At 37.4% G+C, this 11,800-nt stretch overlaps 3 protein-coding genes across 3 annotated transcripts; 2 read left to right on the top strand and 1 right to left on the bottom strand.

The window, feature by feature from the left end:
* Positions 1-112: 112 nt before the first annotated feature.
* Positions 113-1,998, top strand: GCK72_005271 (uncharacterized protein; the record flags this gene model as incomplete). The annotated part of the gene is made up of 9 exons (XM_003117134.2): positions 113-196; positions 246-327; positions 374-584; positions 630-765; positions 813-1,238; positions 1,282-1,468; positions 1,513-1,636; positions 1,681-1,810; positions 1,858-1,998. 9 exons carry the CDS (start codon positions 113-115, stop codon positions 1,996-1,998), a joined length of 1,521 nt encoding a protein of 506 aa, XP_003117182.2.
* A 1,803-nt stretch (positions 1,999-3,801) lies between these two features.
* Positions 3,802-5,760, bottom strand: GCK72_005270 (uncharacterized protein; the record flags this gene model as incomplete). Its single annotated transcript, XM_003117048.2, has 9 exons — positions 3,802-3,915; positions 3,958-4,059; positions 4,107-4,217; positions 4,260-4,640; positions 4,685-4,780; positions 4,832-4,932; positions 4,981-5,467; positions 5,514-5,604; positions 5,657-5,760. 9 exons carry the CDS (start codon positions 5,758-5,760, stop codon positions 3,802-3,804), a joined length of 1,587 nt encoding a protein of 528 aa, XP_003117096.2.
* Positions 5,761-8,861: 3,101 nt separating this feature from the next.
* Positions 8,862-11,242, top strand: GCK72_005269 (uncharacterized protein; the record flags this gene model as incomplete). The annotated part of the gene is made up of 6 exons (XM_053725112.1): positions 8,862-8,947; positions 9,097-9,248; positions 9,354-9,878; positions 9,924-10,048; positions 10,105-10,695; positions 10,748-11,242. 6 exons carry the CDS (start codon positions 8,862-8,864, stop codon positions 11,240-11,242), a joined length of 1,974 nt encoding a protein of 657 aa, XP_053589306.1.
* Between the last annotated feature and the right edge of the window lie 558 nt (positions 11,243-11,800).

The following is an 11,800-nucleotide window of genomic DNA, read 5'->3' as shown; positions in this document are numbered from 1 at the left end:
GAGGACTACACGAAAAACTGCGGGAAACTGAAATTTGTTTTTCTCGTTTTCAGTTCAGCTTCTAAAATCTGCGAATTTCGAACAAATTTATTTACAATAATCGTTTTCCAGAATGAATGACAATGACTTGCTCACGAATGAAACTGCACCAAAGCGTCGAGATGAATTACAGATTCATAATAAAAAACTGGGAGAAGTGAGAAACATTACAGAACAGCTACAATCAGTACAAATTCATTATTAAGGTTTCAAACTGGCTTAAAAGCGCTTTCAGCGAGGATCACTCTGCACCAGGAGTCCTGTATCTCACGGGTCCAACTGGATCTGGTAACATTTATTAGCCCATTGTTCAAAATTTCTATAATCTTTGCAGGCAAATCAACTTCCGTCGAAGTGTTGTGCAAAGAAAAGAATATCGAACTGATTGACTATACTCCGGAGCTTCTGCATGATGATTTCTTAGAATATGAGAAGCATGACTTCAGCCAGCTCATTAGATTCTTAATCAGACGACATGCAAGCTTGATGGGTGGATCGAAAAAGCAAATCCTCTTTGTTACTGAGTTGCCTGATCAATCTTATCAGTGAGTTGTGCCAGTTTTCCTGTGAATAATTTCAAAAGTTTGCAGAGATGCTGAACGTTTCCGTGAAGAAATGTATGAGGCACTGCATCGGATCAGACATCCCGTCATTTTCTGTCTTACGAATGATATTGCATGTTGGAACTTGAATCCGGATAAGTTGTTCACTCGAGAGTTTATTCGTGTCAGTTTATTTATTGCAACGGTAGTAATTTAACATGTAACTTTTAGAAAGCTGATATATCTACAATCACGTTCAATCCGGTCGCCGATACTTTCATGAAAAAGGCGTTAATTCGTGCGTCTAACCTATTACCATCACCATTGTCGGACACCAAACTGAATATCATTAAAGAAGAAGCACGTGGCGATTTACGAACTGCGATGAATATGCTTCAAATGAATTCAGTTGGACTGAATGCGAACAGAAGAACAGGAATGAAAGTGATTTGTGCATCGAAAGCTAATAAAGAGGAAGCTTTTCATATGCTTGGCAGAATTCTTTATGCGAAACGTGTCAATCCAAATGCTCCGAAATTAACTCGGTTTTCACAGAAAAGACGTTCGAGTGTTCCTATTCCAGAACCAACTGAAAGAACAGACCTTGAAAATGATCCATCTGATATTATTACCATGTCGAGCATGAGTTCAGGAAAAGTAATTCAAACAATACTATTGGATACCAACTTTATTCTTCCAGCTTGTAGATTTCCTATTCGAAAACGAGCCCGTCTTCTGTCCGAGTATCTCAAACTATCGCCGTGTTGTCGATATGTTTTCATTATGTGATGTTCTGGCAGGGGATTGGAATACGGCAAGATCATTTCCAGACAAATATGCAGCACAAATTGCAACAAGAAGTGTAATGTGGAACAATTTTCAAGGATGTTAGTATAATTATTTAATTTTACTTCGAAAATATAAGTTGCAGCGCGGCCAAAAACGATGTTTTGTATAGCTCGTCCTACAGAGAAAGACCTCGAAAAACAGATGACAGCTACCAGGAACGAAATTAGAAGGCTTCCGATGATTGGAAATAAGCACTTTTCATCTTTGTAGGATTCCAACGCATAGTTTTTGCACAAACTTTTTTTTTCAGAGATGCTCCCTATCGAGGGATTATTGAAAACATTACCGATCCACAGCGTATCGAATTATTTCTCGGAAGACCCATGGAAATCGGTTGGAAATTAGGCAAGGATCGTATCGAAGAACTTATAGACGGAAGAGTATATCCATTGGAGATTAACTGAGATACTAATTATTTGATTTACAGCACTATATTGCATATAAAGGACGCAAACATCCGCGGAAAGCACGAAAGAATGCAACTGCACTGGTTGTGAAACAAGCAGAAGAGGAAGATGAAACTTACACGATCGAAGATTCAAGCGACGACAGTTTTGATGAATTTTAAAAAAGATATTGTATTTTACCGGTTGTTTTCTTGATTCAATTGTTGGAACGGGTATTCAATTTGATACATTCAGCTTTCTGAAAATCACATGCTTTGAGTGGGTTTCTATTCATTAGAAATTTATAAATTAGAAAAAAACTTTGATAAGTTTAAATAATGCATTTGAATGAAACGACGTCATCAATTAGTTCGGATGACAGCAAAATCATTATCGAAATATACTTGATTTTTTTTGGAAGGCGCAGAACATCAGAACAACTTGAGAGTTATGTAGTTGAATACCTCCTTCTTCAACTTACACGGAATGGCATGACGGCCCATAAAAATTAGCGTATCCAAATATTTAATGAGAGAAAATCCAATATTTGATGAGAGAATTGAGATCGCTGACATTGAAGTTTCTTCTTCCAAGAATAATTGTATTTTTACTTCCGATAGAGTACATATATTCCATCCTGCAGAATCAACATTCTTTTTGAGAAGCCTCATGGAAAAATACTCACATTTTCGTGAAAATAGTCGTGAGGCATTCTCGTTTCTCGTATTTTTACATGATAATAATTTTCAGGCTTTTCCATAATTGTCTTGAGATCTTTGTGTTGTATCGAATCACCGTAAATCACGATTATTTTAATTAAGTGAGAAGCTACCAAAATTTCTTGCAACTTTTTCATCACAAGAACCATATTCTCAATGGCTGATTTATCGTTTTGTAACCTGAAAAATCGAAATGAAAACTATCGGTCGGGATTGATATTCACCATGGTCTTATATCCTCTTTCGTCATTATAACACGTCCTTCTGAAATATCGATGTTGTCTTCGCACATGATTACAAACCGATCTCCGAGTTCAATGTATGAGAGATGATCTCTTATATAAACAGTACTGTAATACAGTTAAACAGTACTGTAATACAATTCTATCATATTTCACACAATAATTCATCTTTTTCGAAGTAGTAGCTAGTTTGATTCTGAGAAGAGTGTTATTTAAACAATAATACAGACATCAGAAGACAGCTTACCGTTCAGGAACACTCATCAGGCGGATAATTTTTCTCAATGGTAAAAACGGAAGCTTCTGGAGAAGAAAGGTTTCGGGTGGTTCTTCGAAATACACGCTTTTTGGCTTGTTGATTGGTTTCAAAAGTTTCCATATTCGAGTTCCTTGTATTATTATCTGTAAAAATATTCCGGCTAACTCAAGAGAACAGAAAGTATTTTCCTGTTACTGAATCTTAATCTCCATGAAAAGACATTCTGAAACCTTTTCATCTTCTTACCGTTTCAAGTAAATAATAAATTAGCAAAATGATCATGAATGAGACTAGCGATTGCCAGAAATAATATTGAATCATTCTATAATTAAACGTTTTTGTCTGAATAAGAACTATTTCTGAAGAGATGAGATGGATACTTTGAAAGATGCGGTCGTTGCCAATCGATGCATTCAAATGGTACATATTCGTCAGCACTCTGCGTCTCTCTTCTCTATTATTCTCCTACAGTACTGTTATCCATTTGCGAATACCCGCCGGTTCGATTTAAAAACGCTTGGAGTTTGTTTGAATGGGTCTCGCAGTTGAGATGCATGTTTTCAACTGCGATACCCATCCGAACAAATTCCATGCTCCTTTAAATCGAACCGACCAGTGTTCGAAAACCGATAATATGTAGATGAGTTTTGGTCAGTCAGTTGAACAATTCTCAACAAAATAGACTATACAATTATGCAAGTATTTATGAGAAAGAATCGAGAAATCAAAGAATTAGTTCGAATAAGATTATCTAAATTGAATTCCTTAGTACACTGGCTTTGATTTGTTCGGAGAAGAAGCTGGTGTAATGTCACACAGCTCATCGATGAAACGATTGATATCCTTGTTGATTGGGTCCTTCTTGCTGCCACGTTTACGCTGAAACATCAATTTTTCTTGGGAAAATACAGTAGAAATTACCGAGATATAATCGAGAACCACTGCGTAAATTCCAGCGTATTGAGCAAAGGATTCTGTGGCACTGGGACGTTGCTGTTTCATATCCCTCATTATATCACAAATCTGAAAAAGGAATTCAGTTGTTGGACGGAAAAAGACTAGGTGATAACCTTGGGCTCAATTCCATTGTTTAACTGGTTGATTGCGTAAAGAGCTCCAATGAAACTGCAAGCACGGCCACATCCGAATAGGCTGACGACGCAAACTCCAGCGTTTTGGATCTGAAAGATCACTAATTATTAGAAATGAAGCATTTTGAATACCTGTTTTTCTGTGAGGAATTGATGAATCATTTTGATGATTGGTCTAGTCTTTGGTGCTTGTTGCAAGTGTTCCCATAAAGCATGATGGTGTACTTGACACATAACTGAGTCCGAGTTTCCTTCTGGTAAGATTTCAATCGTATATTCCTTTGGATCACCGGATACTTCGGCTCTTCGATTGTTGATAAACATTTTCCCAACATATTGGTATTCTCCAGACTCATCTTTGAACAACGAAGTGGGAGTGTTTTTCAGTGCTTTATCCGGGACCATCAGGTACACGAGAGTGATCTGTTCTTGATAGATCATGTGCCAGAAGTCTTCAACGAAACTTTCGTGTTCGAATTGCGGAAGTTGGGCGACGATGAGCTTGCTATCGAACTGAAATGTTTAAATGAATAGATAATCAGGATGAACTTCCTTACGTCTTTCATAGTAATGAGACTGGCATTGATGTAATTGACATCATCGTGCCCAGGACGATTCAGCTTGATTCGGTTGTCGTCATATATTTTTGGAGACTGAAAATTGAATCTTTCAAAATTGGTTGTTCTCCACGCCCGTTACTCTACCCCTTGACGATTTCTGACAGTGTTCGCATCGAATGCTTCTGTGGTCTTGTTGCAGACGAGAGAGTCCAAAAACTCATACTCCGATCGGATTTTCTGGATATCTGGAAATTAAAAATATGATTTCAGATTTCAAAAGAACACAGGTTTACCCTTATTATTGCTGAAAAAGTTGAGTGCCGCGGGCATTCCCAACCACACTTTCGATCGTTTCGTTGGAGCCTTCGGTGCTGAAACCTTGTCATCATATCGGACAGTGTCATCTTTCGTGTCTCTCGTTTGCTCCTCTTTCGTTTCTTCTTTTCGTTCTTCTCTTTTTTCTTCTTTCTTCTCTTCTTTCTTTTCTTCTTTTTTCTCTTCTTTTTTATCTTCTTTTTTATCTTCTTTTCGCTCTTCTTTTTCCTTTTTCTCTTCTTTTTTGTCTTCTTTCCTCTCATCCTTCTTCTCTTTTTCTTTTCTTTCATTCTGCTCCTTCTGCTCCTTCAGCTCTTCTTTTTTAATTTCAGCCAACAAATCAGTTGTAGATTGTCCAAACGGTTCAGCATCCTCTTCCATGTCAATTGAACTCATAATCGAATTCATTCGACTTCTTGGTTCCGTCTCACGAGACTGACTGCTTCTACTCGTGTTGTTTTCTTTCTGAAATTTCAAATTATTTCGAATAACTCTTCCTCTGTAAACTCACCGAAACAGATTTAGTTAGAGTATTCGGATTCCTTTTTCTATTTGTGAACGCCGCTTTCAGTCTGGAAATTTTCGACGGCGCTTCTGTTCCACTAAAATTGCTTTTTTTTAAGTTTCTTTTTCGTTGCCCTTTTCTCAACTCACTCTGCCTTTGATGTTTTCTTTTTTGTATTATTACTCTCGGAACTGCGATTCCGTTGACGCAATGTCTTCTTTACTCTTTGCACTACTGATTTCTTTTCAGGCATCTTTTCTCCACGCAGTCTTGTCGCTTTTTAATTCCTTCTACGAGCGGAAATAGTGAAATGACCGGATAAATATGATAGAGTTGAAAAGATTTGAAATTAGGCTATCGTGGATATTCGTGGCATCATTTGAACCCGTTGATAGAATTAAAGCACGCGTATTATTTACGATGTTATTTATAAAACTTATGTAGAACGTAAATTGTGAAAAACAAATTTTTGAAATGACAGGTACAAAATTCCATTTTTTGATTCCATATTGAAACACCAATTATCTTCTTCCGGTGATATCATACAGCCTGATTGCAAAGTATCATTCATTCAACAATCCCCGATGTTAATTGAAGCGTGAACTCATTTGTGTCTAGACTACAATAACTACACAAGATATGTGTGTACTCCACGTTGTCTCTTTCCGGACGCATTATTAAATTCTAAATCTGAAAACTCTCGCAACCAATTGTCTCATCCACTTCCACGTCACTGTACCCTTTTCGGTACACACACCCATATCCAATACTCTAAAGGGGATAGCTTGTCTACCTCGATTATCATCAGTTGCAGTTGTTTTGCTTCAAGAGACGAGAGAAGATATTTTGGACACAGTATGTAGAAAAAGAAATTGAAGAAAACGAAGAAGAGATAAGAAGTAGAGGAACATGTGATGATAGGAACAGGTACGTGCAAAACTGAAAAGTTGCTAATCTAGAAAGGTTTTTTCAGAGACAGATGCACTTCTTTTGAACTTTCAAAAAAGTTTTGGCGAGATTGCCTTAACACTATATGAAATCTTAATACCATTCATCTCCTGAGTCATAATTGTCTCATTCTGTTCTCGAGGTTTTACCTGTTTGTCTACAATTTTGCATGGAAAGTAACTTTATTCGATTTGAATGATCGGCCCTTGAGACCATCTGAGACTTCAAAGAAAGGTAGTGTACATTAAACGATCGTTCAAGATATTTCGAGATAATGCACCATGATCCTCCACGTCTTCACAATGTTGTGATCGAATACACACATATTATTGTTTGATCGTCAGAATCAACCAGAAGCCCCTTCTCTCTCTCTCTCGGAATTGAAACATTTTGATAGGGGAAAGGTGATAAGCATTCATCAACACACGTACACGACCTTATTCCTCTCCATGCCGCTATCATGATATATGTTATACATGCATAGAACTATCACTATTCCCTTTGAGATAATGAAACAAAACTGTTCTTTGCTCGACGTGTTATTCTCAACCTGATTTCTTTTCTGGAATCCAAATAGGAAGAGATGTTTGGTTTCAGTTTTCTAAGGATCGTGGAGATTACATGTTTCATTTCATATTCGGATAAACGACAATCTAACCCAAAAAAGTACGGTATGTTCATGGAAAAGTGGGTGGAGTGGATGAATAGGCTGACGGAACATTAGTAGGCCATACGGTAGAAAATGACACTACAAATCACGGATTGTGGCATCAAATTGAGGAGTTGGATTGCACGTGGAACTCACTTAAATTGGGCTTTAGATAATTGTCTAATTTTGAGTTTGAAATGTCAAATGGAGAGTTTTGCCCTTTATTTGGGCGGCAAGCCTGCCCAAAACAGTGGGCGAATTGCCGAAAATTCCCAGAGTAGTTTACTGGGTTTTCTTCAAATTTATAGAACTCTCTATCGTAACTGGGAAAGGCTATATATGTATTGCAGAGCTGCGCAGAATTCCTTCTTTAGATTTCCTTCTTCCAACTTCCTTTTTCAAAAGTTTACTTTTGACTTCCAACCTCCGGTTTCCTTTTCGAAAATTTTACTTCCGCACAGCTCTGGTGTATGGTATTATGCAGTGGAATTAACAGAAGCTGAAAATAAAATAAAAAACAAAACAATTCTTATTCCCAAATCTTACAACATCAATATTTCAAAACGTTTTGGGTACAAGAGTTCTGAAAATTCCTAACATTAATACAGAATGGTGCACAAAACGTTTTTAATTTTAAAACAGGTTAGCTTAACTTTGATGTTTTTTCATACCCCTTATGGGGTTATACGAAAAAGTTGCCGATTGACTTTGTAGCTTTTTGATTGTCTGTGATTGTAAGGAATTGACTCAAAATCAGAATACCAAGGCTTTAAAAAGTCATTTTCATACTCTAGGTCGAACAGCCTGAAATTTAAAATTTTTACAAGGTTTCGATACGTTCTCAATATAATAAAAGTTTGAATTTGAAATTTAACAATATTAGGAACCAAATTACGGTTGTTACAGTTCTTATTTCTATGAAAAAAGTAATAATTGGTGTCTTGTGTTCTAAAGTTTTCCAAGGACTACATGTACCGTAATCTCTCACCGACCGACCCTTCTAATCGTCCAGAATAGTCACAATTGTACACCTTGATTCCGCAAAGATACAGTAAGAATGAAACATGAGTTATGTATTATTCTCCGCTCGATTCTACAAAAATCTTATAAAACGAAAACTCACTTTCCCATATCCGTGTCTTGCAACAGATTACTTCCTCTACGGTCATCTTTTTTCTTCAATTCCAATACACGGAGATCAAACAGTTTTCTTTTCTTCAAAGATACAAACAAAACTTGAAACAATTCTCCACCTCCCCTTCAAAACATCATTGAAACAATGCGCATTCCACGTGATATGAATCCTCTTCAAAATCAGGATCAAAATGTGGCACTACAATGTGAGAGATCTCAGTCCAACGAGATCATTCCTTCGTCCTTTGAGAACATCCTCTCGTATCGTCATCTCTCTTTGCTTCCGAATTGACTCCGCCCACTTTCTGCGGACATCTTCAGGAGAAAACCACGTTCTGGAGGATGAACTTTCGAATGAACCGCCTATCTTTCTTCCAGAAAACCAAATCCATAAAATTCGAGGGAATATCTTTCTCTGGTCTTCTTTTCTCTGATTGATCACGAAAATGATCAATTTAATAAATATTTATTATGTATTATTAACTGCTCTAATTATATTTTTATTCACTTCTCCTTGCACAAGTTTGAAAATAAAATCTGAAATCGATGTGACGAAATTCGGATTGACGCAACAAGAGATTTTGAAATCTCCACATTATAAAGACAAAGTTTTCAATGTTGCGATGTCGACGGAGTCAGGAGAAGAGCTCTTGGAGCATTGGGCAGTACAAGGATTCTCTGGAGTCGTTGCGGCTATTGCTACAAGAAGGTAAGAATTCAGTGACCTATTTTGTTAAGCGATTCATGTTTTTTTTATAAAGAAATTGCATCGGAGGGTTACTGTAGATAAGAATAATGTTACACTTTTTTTTTGATCTGTGGAAAACTTTTGCAATAGTCAAAATGACACGATTTCAGGTTAACTCTTGTTGAAGAATATCAAAAGAAGAGCCACGAGAAGTGCTCGTCGGAAGCTGAAACACTTGCGGAGCATGCGAAATGTCTCCTCCTTTTGGAAGAAAATGCACACAAAAATCGCTTGATTCATAGAAAACGGTTGTTTGTCAGAAGTGAGTTTCGCTTGGTTTTTTTTGTTTCTATTTGTCTAAAAATGCTTGATAGCTCATTTACTAGTTTTCGCAAAATGTCAAGATATTATCAAAATGTTACTACAGAAATGCGTCGTCGAATTGACAAAATGGAGTCAAAAACAACGATGGCTCCAGTGACAGAAGAAGAAATCAAGAAAGAGAAAGAATGGGTTGGATCATTCAGATTCCGCGCGAAACGAGAAATCAAAGTTCACACGAGGGAAAGTTACAGTTTGAAGGGGCACAAGGAGATGACTCCATTCGGATTGGTGACAAAACATTTGACAAGTGCTGTCAAACTTCTCAAACACACTGATAAAGTATCGAAGTGGCAGGACACAATTGAAAGGATCGCAAAGAAGGCAGATGAGATAAAAGAGCAAAAGAAGATGGATGATTTCATGCAAAGGAGATTGAGTATTTTCACAGATGCAGCATCGAAAATGAAACAGAACAAGAAGTTGGCAAAGGATGACAGTTTGAAGGAACTCAATGATTTGGAAGAATTTATAGATAACGATCAAATCAAGGAAGTGTTGAGAAATAAGAAGAATACGATGACGGAGCAAGAGAAAATGATGATGGTTCCGATGAAGATGATTAGAGATGGTTAGTCTTACATACCATTGTGTTCCAATCTTTTGAATTTTACAGCTGCCAAATTGAGTCTGGGAATGACTGGCTATAATACGACTAATTTCGACAGAAAGATTGTAAGAATCATTAGTCCTCGAATCATGAGTGTCATTCCACAAGAGGAGGAGGCTAAAAATAATGAGGTAAGAATAGGAATCATCTCAAAAGAAACTAAAAATGTAAGCATGTTCGTTGACAGATTGACGTGCTCTCGCCATCACTATTTGCTCTGCATGAAGATGGTTCTGGTGTTGAGAAGAAGGCGTCACTTGGGAATCTTCTTGGATCTCTGACTGACAACAAGGATTCTCAAGATTTTCTTGATTTCATTGTAGAGGCAACTGGAGTGAATGAAGCAATGGAACGAGTTGAACGCAAGATTGGAGAGTACCGTAGATTGAAGGATGATGCTATGGGAAGAGGTCCAGAAGGTCAACCATTGTACTTCACAAAAGAGAATGTTACGGAGAAATATCCGCATGAAGCGAAGAATATTGATATGTTTGAAGCATTGGATCAGACTTATTCAGACGAGCAATTGAAGGAAATGAACAGAACTGGATATACAATTATGAGACACGATCAGATGGATTTGATTTATGGAAAAGGTTCAGTCGGGGAGAATGAAAAGTTTTTGAAGACAGCAAAGGCATTGACGAGACCACAAATTGATAGAGCGATCATGACAACGATCAAGGATTTGGCTCATGAAAAAGTGAAGTTCGAGGCGAGAAGAAATGATATCGTCCTGTCGCCGATCACGTTTTCAAACTTCATTCTCGACCCAGTGGTTAGTTAAAGAAGCTTTCCTAAATTTTGTATGTTATCTCAAATATTTTCAGTCAGTCTCCCAACCAACCATCCTTTCCCCTGTCATGCTGTGCTCTCTTATTCTCTCTCCAGCCATCTATGGAGTGATGATCATGTCACCATGGCTCATGGTCCCTGTCATCATCTCTCCACGTATTCTGTCACCAGTAGTTGTTAACCCATTCTTGATGGTTCCTATCATCATCTCTCCTCTTGCTTTCAATCCGTTCATTTTATGTCCGGGATCCATGAATCCATTTGTTCTCTCTCCCCTAGTCTTCGCCCCGTTCATTCTCTCCCCTCAAGTTCTCACTCCATTGATTCTAACACCTTTCTGTCTCGGTCCAATCATTCTGAATCCATTGGCTCTGAGTCCTTTAGTTCTCTCTCCATTCGTACTCTCTCCAACAATTCTCTCTCCTCAATATGTCACGGCAGTTGTCCTTTCTCCATATGCATTGAGTCCAGCATGGGGATCCGATGGAGCCATGGTTACGGTATTTGCCTCTCCAAGTTGGCTATCTTAAACGTATTCTCAGTTTCCTTTTTCTTCATATATGGGTCATGTCTACACTTCTCATTTTCCTACTATTACATGTACAATTTAATAATTCTAATAATAATAATAACAACAGCAATATCCGAATAATTCTCAAAGAATCAAAAAAATCAAAAGGTGATACACTTACCTAAATAAAGATTTCCTTTTCTGTCTTCGTGCGAATTTTGCAAGTTTTCTCTTTCTGATATCCTTTCGGAACAACCGACAAACAATTTCTTGACCTCGCGATACGATCTGCGAAACGATAAATCAATTGGGAGAGAGTGATACGCCTGTCACCCTTTTTGAAACATTACCTTGACTTTTTTGATAGGAGATGCTTCTTTCATGAACTGCAATTAGTGAGATTAATTACTTGACACTGTCTACGGAGAATACGAAAAGAAATGATCGAGAATCAAACTGAAACGGATTTTGAGAAGTGAGGAAAATTCGGAAGCGTTTTTGGATTGACTCTATTTCAAAACTGTAAAACGGTATAATTTCGAATCATGGTGAATCATGTTCAAAGTTTAGAAAAAAT

Source organism: Caenorhabditis remanei, chromosome II (assembly GCF_010183535.1).
Source record: "Caenorhabditis remanei strain PX506 chromosome II, whole genome shotgun sequence".
In the NCBI taxonomy this organism is placed as follows: Eukaryota; Metazoa; Nematoda; class Chromadorea; order Rhabditida; family Rhabditidae; genus Caenorhabditis; species Caenorhabditis remanei.
The sequence above is the reverse complement of the archived record's forward strand: the minus strand, read 5'-3'. Positions and strand labels throughout refer to the sequence as shown.